At 41.4% G+C, this 25,027-nt stretch overlaps 3 protein-coding genes across 6 annotated transcripts in view; 2 read left to right on the top strand and 1 right to left on the bottom strand.

The window, feature by feature from the left end:
* The window catches only part of LOC118394179 (chromodomain Y-like protein 2), a 49,308-nt gene extending 37,300 nt beyond the window's left edge, over positions 1-12,008 (top strand). The window contains exons 4-7 of the mRNA XM_052462449.1: positions 4,940-5,112; positions 6,858-7,068; positions 7,220-7,363; positions 7,657-12,008. Coding sequence (XP_052318409.1) covers positions 4,940-5,112; positions 6,858-7,068; positions 7,220-7,363; positions 7,657-7,815 — 687 coding nt within the window. The 3' untranslated portion in view covers positions 7,816-12,008. The remainder of the gene's footprint in view (positions 1-4,939; positions 5,113-6,857; positions 7,069-7,219; positions 7,364-7,656) is intronic.
* Positions 12,009-15,145: 3,137 nt separating this feature from the next.
* On the bottom strand, positions 15,146-20,829 carry LOC118393945 (COX assembly mitochondrial protein 2 homolog). 4 transcript variants are annotated; one of them, XM_035787175.2, is made up of 5 exons: positions 20,475-20,829; positions 19,914-19,980; positions 19,698-19,768; positions 15,760-15,831; positions 15,146-15,629 (listed from the first exon to the last, which is right to left on the bottom strand). In XM_035787175.2, the coding sequence occupies exons 2-5, from the start codon at positions 19,948-19,950 to the stop codon at positions 15,546-15,548; spliced, it is 264 nt and encodes an 87-aa protein (XP_035643068.1). In that variant the 5' UTR covers positions 19,951-19,980; positions 20,475-20,829; the 3' UTR covers positions 15,146-15,545. The 4 variants fall into 4 exon arrangements, with proteins under 4 accessions (XP_035643068.1, XP_035643069.1, XP_035643071.1 ...); XM_035787176.2 differs by having other exon boundaries at positions 20,734-20,817; XM_035787178.1 differs by lacking the exon at positions 19,914-19,980 and having other exon boundaries at positions 19,698-19,809; positions 20,734-20,829.
* Positions 20,830-21,287: 458 nt separating this feature from the next.
* On the top strand, positions 21,288-24,949 carry LOC118393944 (centromere protein N-like). Its single transcript, XM_035787174.2, has 10 exons — positions 21,288-21,604; positions 22,015-22,060; positions 22,164-22,223; positions 22,385-22,458; positions 22,605-22,778; positions 22,894-22,995; positions 23,128-23,182; positions 23,317-23,426; positions 23,521-23,644; positions 24,647-24,949. The coding sequence occupies exons 1-10, from the start codon at positions 21,434-21,436 to the stop codon at positions 24,733-24,735; spliced, it is 1,005 nt and encodes a 334-aa protein (XP_035643067.1). The 5' UTR covers positions 21,288-21,433; the 3' UTR covers positions 24,736-24,949.
* Positions 24,950-25,027: the final 78 nt, after the last annotated feature.

The raw sequence follows: 25,027 nt of genomic DNA, 5'->3' as shown, positions 1-25,027 counted from the left end.
TATTTAAGATTTATGATAAAAACATCCTAAAGATTGATACTATACTTAGTTTGACAAGTTTCTACGGGCTGTAATATAACTTTTGGAACTTTTCGTCCGACATCCGGCTGGACCTGAGCGCGCGTTTGGATTTGCGCTAACGTGCTAACAAAATAACCTATTTGGACATAAATTATGAACTTTATTGAAGAAATCAAAATGTTATCGTGGAACTGGGATTCCTGGGAGTGCATTCTGATCAAGATCATCAAAGGTAAGTGAATATTCATAATGCTATTTCTGACTAATGTTGACTACACAATATGGCGGATATCTTTTTGACTGCTTTGTTGTCTGAACGCTGTACTCAGATTATTGCATGGTTTGCTTTTTCCGTAAAGTATTTTTGAAATCTAACACAGCGGTTGCAGGATATCTCTAGTTCCATGGATAACACTTGTATTTTCATCAAAATTTATGATGAGTATTTCTGTGAATTGATGTGGCTCTCTGCACAATCACCGCATGTTTTAGAACTACTGAACGTAACGCGCCAATGTAAAATGAGATCTTTTGATATAAATATACACTTTATCGAAATTATTATATTATATTATTATTATTATAAAACATGCATGTATTGTGTAACATGAAGTCCTATGAGTGTCATCTGATGAAGATCATCAAAGGTTAGTGATTTAATTGTATCTCTTTGCTTTTTAGGACTCCTCTTTGGCTGGAAAAATGGCTGCATTTTTCTGTGAGTTGGTGGTGACCTAACATAATCATCAGTGGTGCTTTCGCTCTCTAAAGCATTTTTTAAATCAGACACTGTGGCGGGATTAACAAGAATTTTATCTTTTAAAATGGTGTAAAAATACTTGTATGCTTGAGGAATATGAGATTTTTGTTTTGTTTTGGCGCCCTGCACTTTCATTGGCTGTTGGCGAGGTGGGACGCTAACGTCCTACATATCCCAGAGAGGTTAAGCCGATGTATATGACTTGTATATTTTATGAATGCTTATTATGTTTATTCCTGTATTTTGAATTTGACGCTCTTGTCACGTCTTGGTCATTGTATTTTGTGTTTTCGTTGTAATTTTGGTCAGGCCAGGGTGTGACATGGGTTTATGTTATTGTATTTTCGTATTGGGGTTTGTAGTATTTGGGATCGCGGCTGATTAGGGGTGTTGTATAGGCTCGGCTGCCTGAGGCTGTTCTCAATCTGAGTCAGGTGATTCTCGTTGTCTCTGATTGGGAACCGTATTTAGGTAGCCTGAGTTTCGCTTTGTATTTCGTGGGTTATTGTTCCTGTCTCTGTGTAGTGTTCACCAGATAGGCTGTAATTAGGTTTCACGTTCCGTTTGTTGTTTTTGTATTTATGAGTTATTTCATGTATCGTTCCGTTTTCCTTCATTAAAGATCATGAGTAACAACCACGCTGCATTTCGGTCCGACTCTCTTTCTGCAAAAGAAGAACGCCGTTACAGCTCTGCAATTTTACCGGATGTTGGCCAGGTGGGAGCGTCCCACATACCCTAGAGAGGTTGTCTGTGACCAAGTGTCTCTGACCAACCGATGCATATCTGTATTCCCAGTCATGTGAAATCCATAGATTAGGGCCTAATGAATTTATTTCAAATTGACTGACTTTCCATATATGAACTGTAATTCAGTAAAATCTTTGAAATTGTTGCATGTTGCGTTTTTATTTTTGTTCATTAAATATTGATCTGATTGCTCAGTTAGATACAGTTAAGTTGGAAGTTTACATACACCTTAGCCAAATACATTTCAACTCAGTTTTTCACAATTCCTGACATTTAATCCTAGTAAACATTCGCTGTCTTAGGTCAGTTAGGATCACCAGAATGTGAAATGTCAGAATAATAAGAGAGAATTATTTGATTTATTTATTTTATTTATTTCATTAAATTCCCAGTGGGTCAGAAGTTTACATACACAAATAGTATTTGGTAGCATTGCCTTTAGATTGTTTAACTTGATCAAATGTTTTGGGTAGCCTTCCACAAGCTTCCCACAATTTTGTGAATTTTGGCCTATTCCTCCTGACAGAGCTAGAGTAGGTTAGGTTTTTAGGTAGTTAGGTTTGTCGGCCTCCTTGCTCGTACACACTTTTTCAGTTTTGCCCACAAATATTCTATAGGATTGAGGTCAGGGCTTTGTAATACCTTTACATTGTTGTCCTTAAGCCATTTTGCCACAACTTTGGAAGTATGCTTGGGGTCATTGTCCATTTGGAAGACCCATTTGCAACCAAGCTTTAACTTCGTGACTGATGTCTTGAGATGTTGATTCAATATATCCACAAAAATTTTCTGCCTCATGATGCCATCTATTTTGTGAAGTGCACCAGTCCCACTTGCTGCAAAGCACCCTGACAACACGATGCTGCCACCCCTGTGCTTCACGGTTGGGATGATGTTCTTCGACTTGCAAGCCTTCCCCTTTTCACTCCAAACATAACAATGGTCATTATGGCCCAACAATTCTATTTTTGTTTCATCAGTCCAGAGGACATTTCTCCAAAAAGTATGATCTTTGTCCCCATGTGCAGTTGCAAACCGTGGTCTGGCTTTTTTATGGCAGTTTTGGAGCAGTGGCTTCTTCCTTGCTGAGCGGCCTTTCAAGTTATGTCGCTGTAGGACTCGTTTTACTGTGGGTATAGATACTTTTGTACCGGTTTCCTTCAGCATCTTCACAAGGTCCTTTGCTGTTGTTCTGGGATTGATTTGCACTTTTCACACCAAAGTACGTTCATCTCGAGTAGACAGACCGTGTCTCCTTCCTGAGCGGTATGACGGCTGCGTGGTCCCATGGTGTTTATACTTGCGTACTATTGTTTGTACAGATGAACGTGGTACCTTCAGGCATTTGTAAATTGCTCCCAAGAATGAACCATACTTGTGGACGTCTACAAAAAAAATTGAGGTCTTTGCTGACTTCTTTTGATTTTCCCATGATGTCAAGCAAAGAGGCACTGAGTTTGAAGATAGGCCTTGAAATACATCCTCAGGTACACCTCCAATTGACTCAAATTATGTCAATTAGCCTATCAGAAGCTTCTGAAGCCATTACATCATTTTCTGGAATTTTCCAAGCTGTATGTAAACTTCTGGCCCACTGGAATTGTGATTCAGTGAAATAATCTGTCTGTCTAAACAATTGTTGGAAAAATGACTTGTGTCATGCACAAAGTAGATGTCCTAACCAACTTCAGTGTGTCAAATCGGAGGGCATGCTGTCCTGTCCTCTGGCAGTCTCTATGGGGGTGCCACAGGGTTCAATTCTCGGGCCGACTCTTTTCTCTGTATATATATCAATGATGTTGCTCTTGCTGCGGGCGATTCCCTGATCCACCTCTACGCAGACGACACCATTCTATATACTTTCGGCCCGTCATTGGACACTGTGCTATCTAACCTCCAAACGATCTTCAATGCCATACAACACTCCTTCCGTGGCCTCCAACTGCTCTTAAACGCTAGTAAAACCAAATGCATGCTTTTCAACCGATCGCTGCCTGCACCCGCATGCCCGACTAGCATCACCACCCTGGATGGTTCCGACCTTGAATATGTGGATCTATAAGTAACTAGGTGTCTGGCTAGACTGCAAACTCTTCTTCCAGACTCATATCAAACATCTCCAATCGAAAATCAAATCAAGAGTCGGTTTTCTATTCCGCAACAAAGCCTCATTCACTCACGCCGCCAAGCTTACCCTAGTAAAACTGACTATCCTACCGATCCTCGACTTCGCCGATGTCATCTACAAAATGTCTTCCAACACTCTACTCAGCAAACTGGATGCAGTCTATCACAGTGCCATCCGTTTTGTCACTAAAGCACCTTATACCACCCACCACTGCGACTTGTATGCTCTAGTCGGCTGGCCCACGCTACATATTCGTCGCCAGACCCACTGGCTCCAGGTCACCTACAAGTCCATGCTAGGTAAAGCTCCGCCTTATCTCAGAACACTGGTCACGATGGCAACACCCATCCGTAGCACGCGCTCCAGCAGGTGTATCTCATTGATCATCCCTAAAGCCAACACCTCATTTGGCCGCCTTTCGTTCCAGTACTCTGCTGCCTGTGACTGGAACGAATTGCAAAAATTGCTGAATTTGGAGACTTTTATCTCCCTCACCAACTTCAAACATCAGCTATCTGAGCAGCTAACCGATCGATGCAGCTGTACATAGTCTATTGGTAAATAGCCCACCCATTTTCACCTACCTCATCCCCATACTGTTTTATTTATTTACTTTTCTGCTCTTTTGCACACCAATATCTCTACCTGTATATGACCATCTGATCATTTATCACTCCAGTGTTAATCTGCAAAATTGTAATTATTCGCCTACCTCATGCCTTTTGCACACATTGTATATAGACTCCCCCTTTTTTTCTACTGTGTTATTGACTTGTTAATTGTTTACTCCATGTGTAACTCTGTGTTGTCTGTTCACACTGCTATGCTTTATCTTGGCCAGGTCGCAGTTGCAAATGAGAACTTGTTCTCAACTAGCCTACCTGGTTAAATAAAGGTGAAATAAATAAAAAAAAATGTAAAAAACTTGCCAAAACTGTAGTTTGTTGACGAGAGTGGTTGAAAAACGAGTTTTAATGGCTCAAAGTATGTAAACTTCCGACATCAACTGTATAACCTGTTTTACCTGTCTCTAGCTTTTGATAAAGGTATCCCACAGCTACGCTTGCATTGCCTGTAGTATGTACACTCTTATCTTGTCTGTAGATCATGGGGGTAATGTACAGCAGGGCTCTGATCTGATAGTTCAATCTTCCCTCTCTCTCTCTCTCTCTCTCTCTCTCTCTCTCTCTCTCTCTCTCTCTCTCTCTCTCTCTCTCTCTCTCTCTCTCTCCACCCTAACTCCCTTTCTCACTTTCTCTTCTCCCTCTCTCTCTGTGTAGATAATGAAGGAGGTGTGTCGGGCTCTAGGGAACGCAGCAGCTGATGACAGTAAGCTGTTGCTGCTCAGTGCTGTGGGGAGTATCTTCTGCAGTGGCCTGGACCCGTCCTACCTGATAGGACGTCTCTCCACAGACCGACGGAAAGAGAGCAGCCGCATTGCTGACGCTGTACGGTAAGAGAGGAACATAAACTATAGCCACACACACACGTGCGGAAGTAACACACGATTGCAATTATCCACCTAAATGCACCTTACCGTTAGTGCATTTACTTGACGTCTTACCAAGGTCAATTATCTTAACGCACTGGAAGATAATTTTGCTTATTTTAACCTAAAAAAAAGCTTGATACAAGTGGGTATCTTATAATAATAATAAGTTATCTTATTTAAAGATATTTGATCTTAATGAGATGTCTTACCAAGACCAATTATTTTTCATACTTTAACTTCTTCGGGGTAGGGGGCAGTATTTTCACGTCCGGATGAAAAGCGTGCTCAGAGTAAACTGCCTGCTACTCAGGCCCAGATGCTAGGATATGCATATTATTAGTAGATTTGGATAGAAAAAATCCAACCAGGAAGTGGGAAATCTGAGGTTTGTAGGTTTTCAAGTCTTAGCCTATCCAATATACAGTGTCTGTGGGGTCATATTGAACTTCCTACGGCTTCCACTAGATGTCAACAGTCTTTAGAACCTTGTTTCAGGCTTCTACTGTGAAGTGGGAGAGAATGAGAGCTGATTGAGTCATGGGTCTGCCAGAAGGCCATTGGCTCAGTCAGGCGTGCGGCCGTGAGAGTTAGCTCCATTCCCTTTCATTTCTAAAGACAAAGGAATTCTCTGGTTGAAACATTATTGAAGATTTATGATAAAAACATCCTAAAGATTGATTATATACATCGTTTGACATGTTTCTATGAACTGTAATATAACCTTTTAGACTTTGTCTGGACCTAGTGCCTGCGCATTTGGATTACTGTACTAAATGCGCAAACAAAAAGGAGGTATTTGGACATAAATGATGGACTTTATCAAACAAAACTAACATTTATTGTGGAACTGGGATTCCTGGGAGTGCATTCCGCTGAAGATCATCAAAGGTAAGTGAATAATTATAATGCTATTTCTGACTTTTGTTGACTCCATAACATGGCGGGTATCTGTATTGCTTGTTTTGGTCTCTGAGCGCTGTACTCAGATTATTCCATGGTGTGCTTTTTCCCGTAAAGCTTTTTTGAAATCTGACACAGCGGTTTCATTAAGGAGAAGTATATATTTAATTCCATGCATAACAGTTGTATTTTCATCAACATTTATGAGTATTTCTGTAAATTGACATGGCTCTCTGCACTTTCACCTGGATGTTTTGGAGGCAAAACATAACGCGCCAATGTAAAATGAGATTTTTGGATATAAATATGAACTTTATCGAACAAAGCATACATGTATTGTGTAACATGAAGTCCTATGAGTGCCATCTGATGAAGATCATCAAAGGTTAGTGATACATTTTATCTCTTTCTGCTTTTTGTGTCTCCTCTCTTTGGCTGGAAAAATGTCTGTTTTATTGTGACTAGGTACTGACCTAACATAATCGCATGGTATGCTTTTTTCATAAAGCCTTTTTGAAAACGGACACTGTGGTGGGATTAACAACAAGTTTATCTTTAAAATGGTGTATAACACATGTATGTTTGAGGAATTTGAATTATGAGATTTCTGTTATTTGAATTTGGCGCCCTGCACTTTCACTGGATGTTGGTCAGGTGGGATGTTAGCGTCCCATGTACCCTTGAGAGGTTACACTAAGTCTGCTTACCCTGATTTGCCTAAAGCAGGATACGCACGAATAAGCACAAAGACACAGTCATATTGTACTGTATAGTTTATAATCACTGTTTTGTGTCTCCTCTCCCAGAGACTTTGTGCTGGCGTTTATCCACTTTAAGAAGCCCATCGTGGTGGCCATCAACGGGCCTGCCCTGGGCCTGGGGGCCGCTATCCTGCCTCTATGTGACGTGGTGTGGGCCAGCGAACGGGCCTGGTTCCAAACGCCCTGTGCCGCCCTCCGCCTCACCCCCTCTGGCTGCTCCTCCTACACCTTCCCCCAGATCCTGGGAGTGGCTCTGGTGAGTCTGGTTGCCTGGTCACCTGTGCAGATTTTTCTTCAAACTCTGCAGTAAAACACGATTCAACTAACTATTCAAAGTTTTACATCTATATTACCTTGTTGTACATTTTTTAAAATTATCTCCCTGTCCCCGCCTCTCACCCTGACAGACCAATGAGATGCTGTTCTGCGGGAGGAAGCTCACGGCACAGGAAGCCTGCAGCCGGGGCCTGGTGTCACAGGTATTCTGGCCAACCACGTTCAACCAGGAAGTGATGCTGCGCGTGAAGGAGATGTCCACCTGCAGTGCTATGGTAGGCTTTTCTGACAGAGAGATAGTCATGTTGAGCTGAAATGCTATATCCCAGGCCTTGAGCTAGGAGCCTGCCAGGAGCATTGGTCTATAAATTGAATATAACTCTTAGATAATATTATCTAACCACATACAGAAACCACAAATAAGTGAAAAGGGAAATATATATATATTTGTGCATGGGTTCTGTAACTAATACAGTACAATGCTGCCAGATCAAGTGTGTAAAAATGAAGGGCCTCGATCTATGAAGCAGGCTGCCTCTTACTCTCTGTTTGACCCTGTGTGTGGAAGGTTCTGGAAGAGTCTAAATGCCTGGTGCGGAGCATCCTGAAGTCTGTTCTGGAGGAGGTGAATGAGAAAGAGTGTCAGATGCTCAAACAGCTGTGGTGCTCCACCAAGGGACTGGAGGCGCTCTTCAGCTACCTGCAGAACAAGGTGTATGATAACTGACCTCTCACCTCCACACAGCTGCAGAAATATCTATGGGCCACGAGATCTGGTCTTCAGTTACCTACTGAGCAACATCCCTGAAGATATAGGGCTTTGATCTTCAATTACCAACAGTCTTCTTTAACAACCAGCAGAGCGTAGTTTGCCAGTCTCCGAGGCCTTAGCTCCGCACGTCAACATCTGGGCCTGCAGAGCACCACCATCAATGTTTGTTTTACTTTGGTCATCCCTCAACTTCCCTGCCTGTAAGAGGGGATCCGCAAAGCATCAACTTCTGGAGAGGATTCATTCTGCGTTCATAATGGCCTACCGGGAGTCCAGTGACCGTGAACAAGGCTCTTCAGGAAACGCATACACAGCAGCAGAATGTTGTGGGAGTGCGTGGAGGCAAAAGAGCTCATCTGATGGCTGTCATTGTTCAATTATTTATTTGAAAATGTATTTAGGTTTGATCCTAAATACAAAAAAAGCATACCATGTGTATATATTTTCTATTAGTCTGCTGCTGTTTTTTTTGTATCTTGCTTTAGTCTTTCTGTTTTGAGGGGAAGTGTCCTCCTGGGCTCTGAGGTGTAGTGAAAATCAATACTATGCTTGAGGTCAGAGTGAAACAGATTTTCTCACTTTACAATGCAGTAACCCTGGCCAAAGAAGTAAATAATAATTGAAGTGAAACCTGTCCATTGAATTAGGTGTGGTGTAATAGGAGGGCCACTGGGGAAGAGTTAGAGGTAGGTAATGCCCAATGATACACACCCATAAGTGGGAAGTGACTGTGAATGGGCAGTGTTGACAGTGAACTCTTTCTGGATTTATATAGACCATTTTGCGATGCTCTTTTGGAAGTGTTTATTCAATTGCTTGTATTTGGTTTGTCAGTAAGGGTGTTTGACCTCTGATTGAATGTGAATATATAGAAGGGCCCTCTTTGACCACGACCAACACTCCCATAGAGAACCAGAGCTGTCTGATTGCATCTTTTCATTAGAATGTGGAGACTGTCAATAGATCAAAAGGAGACCTCTCCCTGGGAAAGGGAGGAAAGAGAGAATGGGGGTGAGACCTATGTCATCGTTATTATATCAGCAGCAACATGTGCAGCGTCATCATTATCTTCAAGGTACATATATGACATGTGTTACAGTGCAAAGGTGTAGCGGGAGTGGTTTGCTTATCTACTCTTCTGTGTTGACTAACCTTGCCTGAGACCTGAAGACTTCTTTTGGCTCCCAGAGCTAATGCCCGGCCTTCAGCTCAGTGGGCTACTGCAGTCTTGAATCGTGAAGACGACCAGGGTTTGATACCCCGTTGATTATATTGGCATGTATATTACATTGTGAAGAGTGTAGCTATGATATTTGGACAGATAATTATTTTGATATTACCTTGCAATCGGTTATTAGTGAGACATTGTGTATTTTTGTAACCACAGAAAGATGTTTTGTCCCAAATTAATCACTGCACTTTTCGTTTGTTGGCTGTCTGTGTTGTGAAGATGCAGTAGTAGTGCAGCTGAAGCAGATAATACCTGCATGTGATGATGGCTTCAGGAAATGGGAAATGTATATCTACATATATTGTATGTATGGATATCTATTTTTGGTTTACCCAATAATGAAATGTAGTTTTGTGGAAATTGTTTTGTATCATTCAGGAAGTGGTGGGTTTTTGCAGTTGTATACATTTATGAACCATGTAGGTGTTATATGGTGTAACTATATGCATGTACAATATTGTAGATACGTGTGTTGCCTGTCAAAATATGTTACATTTCAGGGTATGTTTTGTATTGCCATAGTAAGCAATGTTAGAAATCTTGCACAATTATTATTTGTATTTATTTAAAGTTAATGCTCAAGTTCCCCTTGGGGCTACAGTGCCATAATGTTTCCCTTTCCATTTACATTTAAGTCATTTAGCAGACGCTCTTATCTGTTCCAGATATTCTCAGTAAATTGTTTTTTTCCCTATATCTTCCCTGTGTGATAGTGGTGATACAACAGACACACACCAAAAACATGGTTACATGAAGCATCATTATTTTTAAAGGCTGTTGATAACCACTCTATGCCAAACTTTGAAACATTTAAAGTAATATTGCTATTAACAGCTCTGACAAATCAAAGCTCTATCAATTTCTAATCAACCATTCCCAATTATATTTGAGTAACACTTTCCCTGAATTTCCCTAATTTATGTATTATTTGCGTGTTGATCAGTATATTGCTAAAGTATAGTGTAAGATTAAATGTATACTAATATATTCAAGATTTGAGTTTTGCCTGTACCTCTCCCCAACCTTGTCTCAAGAGTATTTTGTCTTATTATGTACGTAAACCCATACACTCCATTTAGTATGCTATGTTACTTCTGTATGGTATGTATTCATTTGTGGATGTCCATCAACCGTTCGTATGATCTGTTACGAATTTGCTAAATGTACATGTTCCGAATTCTAGCTAGGTGGTTAACATTAGCTAGCTGGCTAACATTAGCTGAGGTTAGGGGTTAGTATTAATTTTGGGAAGGGTTAGCTAACATGCCAAGTAGTTGCAAACTAGCTAAAAAGTAGCGGAAAAGTTACTAATTAGCTAAAATGCTAAACTTGGTCGTGATGAGATTTGAACTCACAACCTTTAGGTTGCTAGACGTTCATGTTATACACCAACCCATCCACCCCACACAAACTCTTTTTTTGCCTTAACCTGTTACTCCTACCCCCTACTTTTTAGAACATTCTGTTAAAAATCGCGCAACATTTCAGCGCCCTGCTACTCATGCCAGGAATATAGTATATGCATATGATTAGTATGTGTGGATAGAAAACACTCAAACGTTTATAAAACTGGTTAAATCACGGCTGTGACTATAACAGAACGTGCGTTTCATCGAAAAGCGCAGGAAAATCTGATCACTGAAAATGCGAAAATATATCCATGCGCCACTAGAACCCATTGTTGAATGTGAACCACATTAAATGGGGCCGAGGTTGCAATACCTACAGCTTCCACACGATGTCAACAGTCTTGTCATTTGCCTACGATTTGTTTCTTGGTCAAACGGGCACAAGGTAGCGCCTTTCTTCCGGTCTCCGACCGGATATTTTGGTTGAGATTTACCCGGACATTATTTCCAGACGTACAGCTATAGAATATACATTGCCTCGTGATCAATTTGATCGCTTATTAACGTTTACTAATACCTAAAAGTTGCATTACAAACATATTTCAAAGTGTTTTGTGAAAGTTTATCGTCGACTTTTTTAATTTAAAAAAATGACGTTACGTTATAAAACGCTATTTTTTTCATTGATCACAGTCTTCATAGATCGATATAGACTATATATGGACCGATTTAATCGAAAAAAAGACCCAATAGTCATGTTTATGGGACATCTAGGAGTGCCAACAAAGAAGATGGTCAAAGGTAATGAACGTTTTATATTTTATTTGTGCGTTTTGTGTAGCGCCGACTATGCTAATTATTTTGTTTACGTCCCCTGCGGGTCTTTTGGGGTGTTACATGCTATCAGATAATAGCTTCTCATGCTTTCGCCGAAAAGCATTTTAAAAATCTGACTTGTTGCCTGGATTCACAACGAGTGTAGCTTTAACTCAGTACCCTGCATGTGTATTTTAATGAACGTTTGAGTTTTAACGAGTGCTTTTAGCATTTAGCGTAGCGCATTTGCATTTCCAGATGTCTAGATGGGACGCCTGCGTGTCGGGTAGGAGCAAGTGGTTACGTAAACATCTGTCTTATGTAACAATACCAAACGTAACATATCATACAAATTTGTATCTCAGTTTACATTTACTTTGATACGTATAGTCTGAGACCAGGCTGCTCTCCCAGGACCCAAATAGAGTAACATTGTGTTTGAATGAATCATTTGAAGTATAACCGTTATAATTCATTTGTTGAGGACTTATCCTTGAAAATGATGAATGGCCCTGTAAGCCATGTGTTTAGGTTTAGTTTGTAAACTCCTATCAACACCATATGATGTTTCTATGCATCTTCCAAGCATTTACAAACCTATTACATGTTGAGTTTCTACTCCTTTCTCTCGTCTAAAATCACACCTCGGGGTGCCTTAGAAGTTGTATCTTTTGTCTGTAGGATGCTGTATCCATATGTTGTGAGAGTTTGGGGATCGAGCTGCTTTGAATAAACTATGACATTAATTTAAACATGGTGTTTTTGTTGTGTTTTAAAAACTTTTGTTCCTACTTAGTCATCACTCCTACAAACTTTATTTTTGTTCGCTGCATTTGTATAGTATCAATGTCCTTGTTTGGATAAAAGCACACATCATTTGGATCAGATAAATACAAACTAAAAGAGCATCCATCTGTCCTTGGGCTCCTCTCCATTGAAACACACCACATAAAATAAACATGAATGGGTTGCTCCTCTATGGCACTCTCACTATAACCCTCTTCAGCATTCTTTTCACCGTCACTCTGCTTTCCAGAAATGACTGGAGGCCTAATGCTAAACTGCTGTGAGTCATCCAGACAGGAAAAGGAGGGGGGATGTTTGCTCTGAATAAAATATTACAATGTTCCACACAATTACCTAGTGGAATGCATTCAGGATTTAGGCAATACCAACCATGGCTGTGTCTCTGTAGCGTTTCATTCTGCATAACTAAGATGATGATCACTTAACATTTACAAAGTGCATGTTATTCCTAGTGCTAACTGCTGTATAGATGGTCATTGTATTATGTTTCTCTGGAAGATCCACTGACCTTATGGATGTCCAGATGCTTCCCCTCTGTATTCTGACACACACACACACTGGGTGGGAGCCAGACTATTCGTTTGACTGAAGTGCCAGACCAATAACAATCAACCACAGCTGAGAATAGGCCTCAGGTGAGTCAAAACGGCCTGCTTTGAAAAAGGCCTTATTTACTGTGATAATAAATACAGTGGATTGTTCAGGATGAATGGAAGCTGGATATGAACAATCATCCGATGAGGACTTGAGTGAATCAATCAATCGATCAAATGTATTTAGAAATGTTTACATCAGCTGATGTCACAAAGTGCTGTACAGAAACCCAGCCTAAAACCCCAAACAGCCAGCAATGCAAGTGTAGAAGCACGGTGGCTAGGAAAAACTCCCTAGAAAGGCCAGAACCTAGGAAGAATCCTAGAGAGGAACCAGGCTCTGAGGGGTGGCCCGTCCTCTTCTGGCTGTGCCGGGTGGAGATTTTAACAGAACATGGCCAAGATGTTCAAATGTTCATAAATGACCAGCATGGTCGAATAATAGTAAGGCAGAACAGTTGAAACTGGAGCAGCAGCATGGCCAGGTGGACTGGGGACAGCAAGGAGTCATCAGGCCAGGTAGTTCTGAGGCATGGTACTAGGGCTCAGGTCCTCTGAGAGAAGAGAGAGAATTAGAGGGAGCATACTTAAATTCACACAGGACACGGGATAAGACAGGAGAAATACTCCAGATATAACAGACTGACCCTAGCCCCCAACACAAACTATTGCAGGATAAATACTGGAAGCTGAGACTGGAGGAGTCGGAAGGCACTGTGACCGTGTCTGACGATACCTCCGGACAGGGCCAAACAGGCAGGATATAACCCCACCCACTTTGCTAAAGCACAGCCCCCACACCACTATGGGATATCTTCAACCACCAACCTACTACCCTGAGACAAGGCCAAGTACAGCCCACGAAAATCTCCACCACAGCACGAACCCGAGGGGGCGCCAACCCGGACAGGAAGATCATGTCAGTGACTTAAGCCACTCAAGTGACGCACCCCTCCTAGGGATGGCATGGAAGAGTACCAGTAAGCCAGTGACTCAGCCTCCGTAATAGGGTTAGATGCAGAGAATCCCAGTGGAGAGAGGTGAACCGGCCAGGTTGAGACAGCAAGGGCGGTTCGTCTCTCCAGTGCCTTTCCGTTCACCTTCACACCCCTGGGCCAGACTACACTCAATCATAGGACCTACTGAAGAGATGAGTCTTCAATAAAGACTTAAAAGTCGAGACCGAGTCTGCGTCTCTCACATGGATACAGACCATTCCATAAAAATGGAGCTCTATAGGAGAAAGCCCTGCTTCCAGCTGCTTGCTTAGAAATTATAGGGACAGTAAGGAGAAATGGGTCTTGTGACCGTAGCGTACGTGTAGGTATGTACGGCAGGACCAAATTGGAAAGATATGTAGGAACAAGACCATGTAATGCTTTGTAGGTTAGCAGTAAAACATTGAAATCAGCCCTAGCCTTAACAGAATAAGGCTGTGAATATGGCACTGACACATTTGTAAATTAATGAAATGTCCTGTGAGCTTGGAGCTTTCACATATAAGTAAATCAAATCAAATGTATTTATATAGCCCTTCGTACATCAGCTGATATCTCAAAGTGCTGTACAGAAACCCAGCCTAAAATCCCAAACAGCAAACAATGCAGGTGTAAAAGCACGGTGGCTAGGAAAAACTCCCTAGAAAGGCCAAAAACCTAGGAAGAAACCTAAAGAGGAACCGGGCTATGTGGGGTGGCCAGTCCTCTTCTGGCTGTGCCGGGTAGAGATTATAACAGAACATGACCAAGATGTTCAAATGTTCATAAATGACCAGCATGGTCGAATAATAATAAGGCAGAACAGTTGAAACTGGAGCAGCAGCACAGTCAGGTGGACTGGGGACAGCAAGGAGCCATCATGTCAGGTAGTCCTGGGGCACGGTCCTAGGGCTCAGGTCCTCCGAGAGAGAGAAAGAAAGAGAGAATTAGAGAGAGCATATGTGGGGTGGCCAGTCCTCTTCTGGCTGTGCCGGGTGGAGATTATAACAGAACGTGGCCAAGATGTTCAAATGTTCATAAATGACCAGCATGGTTGAATAATAGTAAGGCAGGACAGTTGAAACTGGAGCAGCAGCATGGCCAGGTGGACTGGGGACAGCAAGGAGTCATCATGTCAGGTAGTCCTGGGGCATGGTCCTAGGGCTCAGGTCCTCCGAGAGAGAGAAAGAAAGAGAGAAGGAGAGAATTAGAGAACGCACACTTAGATTCACACAGGACACCGAATAGGACAGGAGAAGTACTCCAGATATAACAAACTGACCCTAGCCCCCCGACACATAAACTACTGCAGCATAAATACTGGAGGCTGAGACAGGAGGGGTCAGGAGACACTGTGGCCCCATCCGAGGACACCCCCGGACAGGGCCAAACAGGAAGGATATAACCCCACCCACTTTGCCAAAGCACAGCCCCCACACCACTAGAGGGATATCTTCAACCACCAACCAAGTAAAGCATCTGCTGACTACCCATATGAAAATAACAAGGCAATTCTGTGTTTTGATACACTTTATTCAATAGAAATCCAGTTTTCAATCATCATTGCCATTCCCCAGTCAGAAACGCAGACAATTTACAACAATTATTTTGTTAAGTACTTTAAATATGCAATCAACCATGATTTCAGGGGGTTGGGTAGCAGTCCTCGAAACAGACCCCCCCCATATGAGCTCTGATCCCTGAGTAGCGAAATGATCATCCACCACTGTCTATGACAATCCACCCAACACTATTCAACACACATACTGAAACCGACATTATGAGAGACCTCTTGTGGCCAGATGTCCAGGCAGTAAGGTAGGCTTCTCATGGTAGGCCCCAGTAAGTCCTAAGTCCTCCAATACCCAGTTCCTGTGGCCCTTCCTAGAGCATCGGCTCAGTCTACTGCCATTCAGAAGTCTTCCTTAGGGCCGTCTTTCAGCCTCTGTCTCATCTCTTTAGCATGCTGTTTGCTTTTCTCCCTCTTTGCAATTCGCTGTTGGTCAGAAAGAGAAACACACACACATTGTTGAAAATACCGAAGTGCTCCCATCAATGAAATATGACAATAGTAGTCTGGTGAGGCATCCCTTGTGAATTAAAACCAAATTGCTGGTAGTCCTCACCTCGTCCTTCAAACAAGCTCTCATTGCACGGTCCATATCATTGCAATGACCAAAGAACTTCTTGACATTGTGCTGAGGATGAGACATCACAACATGTTTTTGACGGGTGTAGCTATACTTGACTGCTCCTACACATTAGTTTAGAACAGCTACAGTGTAGAGCAATGCAGTAGATCTTTCAGGTGGAGGTCTATGTGGGACATGTTCTTAGACGCTGTTGAGTCGTTCCACCTCAAAAAGCACAAAAAATTGGATTTTTACACCCACCATCTCAGATTGTTCTGAAATTGTTTCTGTGGTTAAACATATTAGATTAACACTCCTGAAACATTACTTTGTTGAAATATAATTTGATCGCTGAGAAATTAAGGTAATTGATTGCACCCTAATTGGCCATTTTAATATCTAGGATTCATATAATCTTTAATAAATATATACTGAACAAAAATATAAACGCAAGGTGTAAAGTGGTGGTCCCATGTTTCATGAGGTGAAATAAAAGATCACTGAAATCTCCATATGCATAAAAAGCGTATTTTTGCACAAATTTGTTTACATCCCTGTTAGTGAGAATTTCTCCTTAGGCATGATAATCCATCCACCTGACAGGTGTTGCATATCAAGAAGCTGATTAAACAGCATGATCATTACACAGGTGTACCTTGTGCTGGGGACAATAAAAGGCCACTAAAATGTGCAGTTTTGTCACACAACACAATGCCACAGATGTCAAGTTTTGAGGCTATGTGCAATTGGCATGCATGTTTGCAGGAATGTCCACCAAAGCTGTTGCCAGAGAATTCAATCTTCATTTCTCTACCATAAGCTGCCTCCAATGTCGTTTTAGAGAATTTGGTAGTATGTCAAACCAGCCTCACAAACGCAGACCACGTGTAACAACACCATCCCAGGCTTCTTCGCCAGCGGCATCGTCTGAAACCAGCCATCCGGACAGCTGATGAAACTGAGGAGTATTTCTGTCTGTAATAAAGCCCTTTTGTGGTGAAAAATTCATTCTGATTGGCTGGGCCTGGCTCCCCAGTGGGTGTGGCACCCATGGCTGTGCCCCTGCCAAGTCATGTGAAATACATAGATCAGGGCCCAATTAATTTATTTCAATTGAATGATTTCCTTATATGAACTGTAAATGTAAAATCTTTGAAATTGTTGCGTTTTTATATATTTTTTTCAGTATAATACCTAACTTCTGATTTGGACCATAATTCTTCCTAGCATGAGAAATCCAACAAAATTATCAAAAGCCACCCAGACCTCCACATCAATCCCAACCCAACAACTAGGATACAGTACTCTATGTGGCAGGTAGCCTAGAGGTTAGAGCGTTGGACTAGTAACCGAAAGGTTGCAAGATTGAATCCCTGAGCTGACAAGGTAAAAATCTGTCGTTCTGCCCGTGAACAAGGCAGTTAACCCACTGTTCCTAGACAGTCATTCAAAATAACAAGTTGTTCTTAACTGGCTTGCCTAGTTAAATAAAGGTCAAATAAAAATAAAATGTCTGACAAGTAGTATGGAGCTGCTGCTTGGGAGTATTGCTTCTTCATCCTTTGTAATGTATTCCCTGTGATGTTATTTACCATAAATTAGTGTGAAAGTACCAGGTTTTGCCTACTAGATGCCGCTGTTTCTGCTACTGCCACCACAACCTTTTATCCATTTTGCTGGTCTCTTGTGTTTATTAAATATCACAACGTTTTCTTTGCAACTTTGGGTAGAAAACCAATGTATTTTGCTCATGATGGAAATAAATTGTATGGTCATCCTCACAATTAAAGCCAGTCCTCCATGAAAGCAATTCCATTTGTCCTTCTCTTAGGCTTAATTTGTGTCCAGGAAATGGCACCTTTGTGTGTGTGATTTATTCCCTTCAAAAAAGGTCTGGGCTAGTTAGGCCATTCCTGGCGAACAAGCAAACCATTAGGCTATAGCAGTTCTAACTGTTTCAATGGTAAAAGTCTCAAACACACACTGTATAGTGTTTTTGCAATGGCAATGGTATTGGGTTGGGTTTAATGGTACATGTCACTAATCACACTACATACAGAGGTATTTTCTAATAATTTTATTGAAAAAACATGGAATGCCATGCAATGGTTTATAATAATTGTATTATTTTATTAGGGTTGTCATAACATTTTAGTTACTAGCCCAAGTTTTGGACTTGTAGGAAAAGTGTTCATATGGTAATTGCTACATACGGATAGCCCTCTCAGAAAGCTGCCATTTGTTGGACTATTCATGGAGAGTCTCCTGACCCCTCCTGTCTTAGCCTCCAGTATTTATGCTGCAGTAGTTTGTGTCGGGGGGCTAGTGTCAGTCTGTTATATCTGGAGTACTTCTCCTGTCTTATCCTGTATCCTGTGTGAATTTAAGTATGCTCTCTCGAATTCTCTCTTTCTTTCTCTCTCTCGGAGGACCAGAGCCCTAGGGCCATGCCTCAGGACTACCTGGCATGATGACTCCTTGCTGTCTCCAGTCCACCTGGCCGTGCTGCTGCTCCAGTTTCAACTGTTCTGCCTGCGGCTATGGAACCCTGACCTGTTCACCGGACGTGCTACCTGTCCCAGACCTGCTGTTTTCAACTCTCTAGAGACAGCAGGAGCGGTAGAGATACTCTTAATGATCGACAATGAAAAGCCAACTGACATTTACTCCTGAGGTGCTGACTTGCTGCACCCTCGACAATTACTGTGATTATTATTATTTGACCATGCTGGTCATCTATGAACATTTGAACATCTTGGCCATGTTCTGTTATAATCTCCACCCGGCACAGCCAGAAGAGGACTGGCCAACCCTCATAGCCTGGTTACTCTCTAGGTTTCTTCCTAGGTTTTGGCCTTTCTAGGGAGTTTTTCAAACGTTAATAAAGGTCCCAATGCAGCCGTTTTCACAGCCGTTTTTACATCAATATCAAATAACTTCTGGGTACCAATTAAGCAACTTACTGTGTTTGTTTTCCATTAAAATTGTCAAAATGAAACAAAAATAGATTCTTAGCAAAAAGCAACTTCTCAAGCAAGAATTTAGCTCGGACTGTCTGGAAGTGGTCTTAGTGGGGAGGGGGACACTTAGACCCCCCCGCCACACACACACCTGAAAACTAGCTGTTACTGGAAGAGAGTTTTGGAACTCTTTTTTAAAACTCCATACCGCCAAAACAAGTTGAAATATTAGGCAGTCTTTTCAAAAAGCTCTTACATTAAATTCATTTCATTTCATTATCATCATTATTTAATTGGAAATATAAATAAAACACAGGACAATCACGTATTTGACTGCACTGGGCCTTTGATAAGAACCACAAGAGACCAGCAAAATGGATAAGTGTGTGGTGGCAGTAGCAGGAACAGCGGCATCTAGTGGGGGAAACCTGGTACTTTCACACTAATTTATGGTAAATAATTCTTCAATGGATAACTTCTCTAAACGGGGAAAAAACATCACCTGATTCCCAGAGAATACAATACAAAGGGTGAAGAAGCAATACTCCAAGCCTCACAGGTCCATACTACCTCTGAGACACAGAAAACTGATACTGTATACTGGTTGTTTGGGTGGGATTGGCCTGGGGTGTGGTGGGTCCGTGAGTGGCTTTTGACCATTTTCTTGGATTCCTTATGCCTTATGCAATGGTAGGAATAAGTTTTATTCAAATCGGATGTTGGGTACTATATTTGTTGAATATTATGTAAATCTTATAAATTAAAAGGGCCAATTCAGGACCAATCAATGAGCTTAATTTCTCAGAAATCAAAATAGATTTCAACCAAATAATGTTTCAGGAATGCTAATCTTATCTGGTTCTAACTTCAGAAACGATTTCTGAACAATCTGAGATGGTGGGTGTAAAGGCTTGCTGAAATGACATGTAATGACCCAGTCTATGGTTCTCAGGCAAGTATACAATATCTTACCTCCGTGTGGCACTGCTTCAGCAGGTTTATCAGTATGTTGCACTCATCCGTGTGCAGGTGAGGCGACAGATCAGAGTGCATTCTGAGTTAAGGGCTTACCACTCCAACAATACTGGAAGACAAAAAATACCAACCATGTTTGTGACTACAATGTATGCTGAAAATTACTATTTGACTATTTGGGTTTCTGTAATGTGTGTCTACTCTAAAGGATACTCCATCCACCCAGTCCCTCGCCATCCTGCAAACTCATGGGGATGATCCGTTTTCTGTTTACACTTACCTGCAATGAAAGAGAAACGGGTGTAAAACACAGGTGGGCAGGTTAAAACTAATACAAGTCTAGGTAAAGACATGGATAGCATTGCCTGTGTGGGTTAATGAAGGACAGAGTACCAGACACAATGAGAAGTGGCAATTTTCATACAAGCCCATCCTTTCAACCTGATTAATCTCAAAGCTGTGATTGCCGAAATGTGATTTCAGCCTCTACTGTAACAAGTAGGCGAGCAGTTGGCAGCGTTGTTATAAACAGTCATAAAGTTGTGGTTGTATGGAGATGGACTTTGTTACATATTCAGAGACCGGTTGAAATAGACTCAATGTGTATGCAGCAAAGGGGCCAAGTTGTGAAATTAAATTATGCTAGTTAGTTACAGACTTTTCTAGCTACAGTGCAACTCAGACTGGTAGCTAGTACGGTAGCTACCAAAATAGACTGGAATTAACTTGAAAGCTGTGAATCGAATAAGGTAGCTAGTCGAATAAAGATATTACCAGTTCAGTTGGGATATCATTTAGATATCTATCTTCCAGGAATAGAATATATCGTAGATAGCAAGTTGACCAAATGTAGCTAGCTGCCAATGCCTAGTAGCGAGAAATACCACTTAAGGGCAAATGCAACGTTCTTTCAACCCCTTGTTTTAACTCCTATTACTGCCAGGTTACTGTCGATGTATTTACATCTAACTAGCTACTGTACAAAGCTTGAAAAATGTGTTTAACAATTCTGACATAGCATTAAATTGTATACCTAGTAATGTATTTGATAAATGGAGGACATGCTGGTAACATGCTAGCTAGCTACACGTCTCTCACTCTTTCGTAACAGCAAAGACAGTAAACTCTGTCGAAAATGATAACCTGATTGACATTACAGTAGCAAATCAACACCTGCTACCGTTAGATGGTGGACCAATCACATTCATTGTTGATCACATGTGGGCGGGCACTCCCTCAACGGGCACACAACAAATAACTCCAGTCATTGCACGACTGGAACATAAAACACATTTTATTACATATTTATGTACGATTGTAGTATGTATGCATTATAGCTATATCATCAAATGTAATTAATCCTAAGAACTGTGCATCTATGCCTCTCCAGCAGACGGCGCCATCGCATGTGGCAGTGGAAAGAAGAATACATTTTTACGAAACAAAATCCCAGATCTGTTTTCTATTTATTTTGTTTTTACACATTTGTTGTATAATTTAGGACAATATTAAACACCATTTAACCCCATATAACCTATAAACATCTCTAAAGCATGTGAATATGTGGTAAACGTTATTTGCGGGGGAAATGACGAAACGGGAAGTGTGACCCACCAAATAATTCCTATTGGTTGACTCTCGTTCGGCGGTTTGTTTTGTATTTGCGTGTCTGCTGTTAGCTTACTATCTAATGCGTTTTAAGAGTTTACTTGGTTAAAACAAACATTTTAAGCATGGATGACTCTACAACGCGTATATTACAACGTTTGATACGACGAATCCCTTATCAAATGCTCCAGACAATGCTTGGCAAGTGGGCTCATCTATCAAGGGAGGACCTGCATTCGCTGGACTTCACACAACCAAAATGGGTGTTGACGGAACATCTACTGGCTCTCTGTGAGGTAGGACGTAGCTGCTTGACTATATAGTTAACGTTACCTATCTAAGTAGCTTTCTAGTGATGGATGTGATGTTCTCTTTAGCTAACTTGTTCACTTAAACTAGTGTAACAGTTTAACTTTAGTCCGTTCCCTCGCCCCTACCCGGGCTCGAACCAGGGACCCTCTGCACACATAGACAACTGACACCCACGAAGCATCGCTCCACAAAAGCCGAGGAACAACGACTTCAGGTCTCAGAGCGAGTGACGTCACCAATTGAAACGATATTAGCGCTCACCACCGCTAACTAGCTAGCCATTTCACATCGGTTACACTTGCTCACCTTAACAGTTCATCGTGGGCTAAGTGTAATCAACATTTTTTGTTATACTTTCAACCTTTCTGATACACTCTACTTGTATCTTTCACAGGAGAAGGGCTTGACAGTGAAACACATCACAGAACTCGAAATTATCTGTAAGTGTTATCTGACAGTGTGAATGAACTAATTCCCCCCTCAGTAGCTAATGGTCTACTTACTTGTCAGTAATAGATAATACATTTCACCAATGCTTTCCAGATATCATTGAGAATCCAAACCAGGGAATGTGGCATGGCTTCCAGCTCCTTGATGCAGAGGGTAAATGAAAGTCTCTAATACCTTGCTCAACATTTACTATCTGGTGCTTTCACTGACACAGTTCCTTTTGAAAGTGGACCTTAAGCAATATTAGAGTTCCAAGGTATTAAAGGTAGCCTAATCAGCATTACTGTTAATTTCAAGCATATTTTTCTTCACAGAGGATGCACCATCCATTGAACTGACACAGTTCAAGGAACAGTTAAAGGCCAACCTCACAGAGCTCATCAGCCATGTATGTATGATTTCCAGCTTTTATATGCTTGGTAGAAAAGACAGAACTAACATTAATTAAAATGGACATTGGCTTGTAATGTCCCTCAATTGCTGTGTTTGCGTGTGCCATCTCTGTCAATGCCTGTGTTTGTCTTTCCTTCCAAGGTGTCTATTAAAATAAAGAAACACACAGATGAGGCCATATGGATACGTGTTGCCTGGGGGGACAACTTCACAAAGCCTAACCACCTTAAACCCACATATGTTGTCCACCATCTTCAGACCCCTTATGTCTTTGTGACCGGCGTGACTTCAAAGCATAAGCCTCTTTTAAGCCAGGCAAGGATGCTTTCTAAATTGCCCTGGGGGGATTCATAATGTCATATTGCAGTGCTTTGAATTCAGTTTCTATGGTCTCTATCGCCTGTTTAACAGACTTGGTTCTGTCATACAGGCCTTGGTTCTGGCCACCAGATATGGCTCTATGAAGGACGCTCACCTCAGTGGACGGAACCTCATCGCCATCAGAGACCTACTGACGAGGCAGTACCAACAGGTAGGCCTTGGCCCTGTCCCCTACGGGCCATATAAAAGCCTTTATCATGACCATCCCACTGCTTACTGATAACAAGGAAATCCCATAGAACTAACTAGATTCTGTGTTCTGCACCTTTTCATTCATTCATAGGTGTTCCCCACCAAACATCCAAAACCTCTTCAGGAAAGGAATCCTGTCCCTAGAAGTATGTTTTGTTGTCTGCTTATAAAATACAATTGTAATGTATACATGAACATAATTATGGTGACAACCACAACTAATTAGATATCAATAGAATATTAGTTTATGTTTCACTGACATTCTGTTTTCTAATTTTAGACCCCAATATAGAGAACGAACAGGCTGAGAATACAGAGAACCGTCTTCAGATGGCCTGTGAGGCCTTCGGCGATGGGACACTACCTCAACTGCAAAAAGCTGTCTACAAGGTGCAAGAAGTTGAACTCTGGGTTGTTTATAAAAAGCGTTCTCCTCGTGTGCCTACTGTGCTGTGTGTGACAATGTATTCTGCTCTATTCTCAGCTGGAGACCAAGTTCCGAGATAACTCTAACAAAACGTTGACAGGCAGAGAAGAGCCCTTCAGAGGAGTGGTGGAGTTTGCCAGCACCAACCTCCTAGAGTCACTCAGGCACTGTGTGTCCTCAGGTACAGTATCTATATGTCTGGGGCTGGGCTTTGTTTAATAACCCCTTTAATCCCTGTCAATGCGAAGAGCCACATCTTCTAGTTTTTTAAAATCTATTTAACTTGGCAGGTCAGTTAAGAACCATTTTTTTATTTACAATGACGGCCTACCCCAGCCAAAAACCCTAACAACTCTGGGCCAATTGTGCGCCGCCCTATGGAACTCCCAATCACGGATGGTTATGATACAGCCTGGAATCTAACCACGCCTCTAGCACTGAGATGCAGTGCCTGCAGCGCCACTCGGGTGCCCCATGAGAGCTGCAGAGACAACAAATTATGAACAATAGCTCTCTCTCTGCACTTTGTTCCATACAGGTTTAGAAGTCACGGCTTCCAGTTGATGCTCAGCATTATAACCTTTTATTTGATGTTGTTATAGTTAACTGCTCATATATGGCTCCACTTCTTTATTAAATTCTGTCCATGGCCACAAGGGGGCAGAGGAACAATGACAGACTTTCACTGTGTCCATCTCATTCTCCAGACAGATGTGCTGAGTTTGATGCTTTTCACAGGGTCTGCTAATAAGTGAGTGGATTCGATTAGACTGAACCGGGGTGAATCAGGCAATGGCCAGTCACATGACCGGCTAAAACCGGTGAGGGCGGAGTACCCTGCTCAAATTGAACAGTAATATGCTCAACCTGGTCATATTGTCAACATGGCAGCATGATGGATCATTCAGAAAAAAAAACTTATTTTCCATAAAAATGTATGTTCACATTTTCAAACTAGCTTTCTTTTGGACAGTAGATAGTGATATATCAATAGCAAACAGTTGTGCAGGTGAACATGAAATCCTAACTCATTACTCCATGTGTTATATTACTTTTGTTTTGTGTGGGGCACCCAGCTCATGCCAGGGAAGACTCACAGATTTAAAAAACGAATGCAATCACTTTTAACCATGTGCAAAATCAGTAAAAATGAATCCCCTCAGTAATTGCTTGTGTTTTACAGGTATGGCGTCAACCCCAGTCACCCCTCTTCTCTCATCCATCACACAGAAAGGGAGAAACTATTTTGTTATCACAGACAAAGGAGTTTAAATCAAATTTAACTATAAGAACTACCAGAACAAGTCGTGTATACATTGTATTGAATGTGTTAACATTTTATGGGGTTTAACATACATTTTTTTAGAACACCTTGTTTACCCATTCACTCTGTACTTCGCCCAGGTGTTAATTAATAATAATCATCTTGTATTGTTTCTCAAATAATATACTACAATCTGTACTCTAATAAATGTTATTGTATGGATTTTTTACTTTGTGTTACTTGAGAAGTGTACAGCAAAAGGTCATGGTTTGCTTGTTTTACATTTTTGCACATGTAATA

This window comes from Oncorhynchus keta, chromosome 14, assembly GCF_023373465.1.
Source record: "Oncorhynchus keta strain PuntledgeMale-10-30-2019 chromosome 14, Oket_V2, whole genome shotgun sequence".
Lineage (NCBI taxonomy): Eukaryota > Metazoa > Chordata > Actinopteri > Salmoniformes > Salmonidae > Oncorhynchus > Oncorhynchus keta.
The sequence above is the reverse complement of the archived record's forward strand: the minus strand, read 5'-3'. Positions and strand labels throughout refer to the sequence as shown.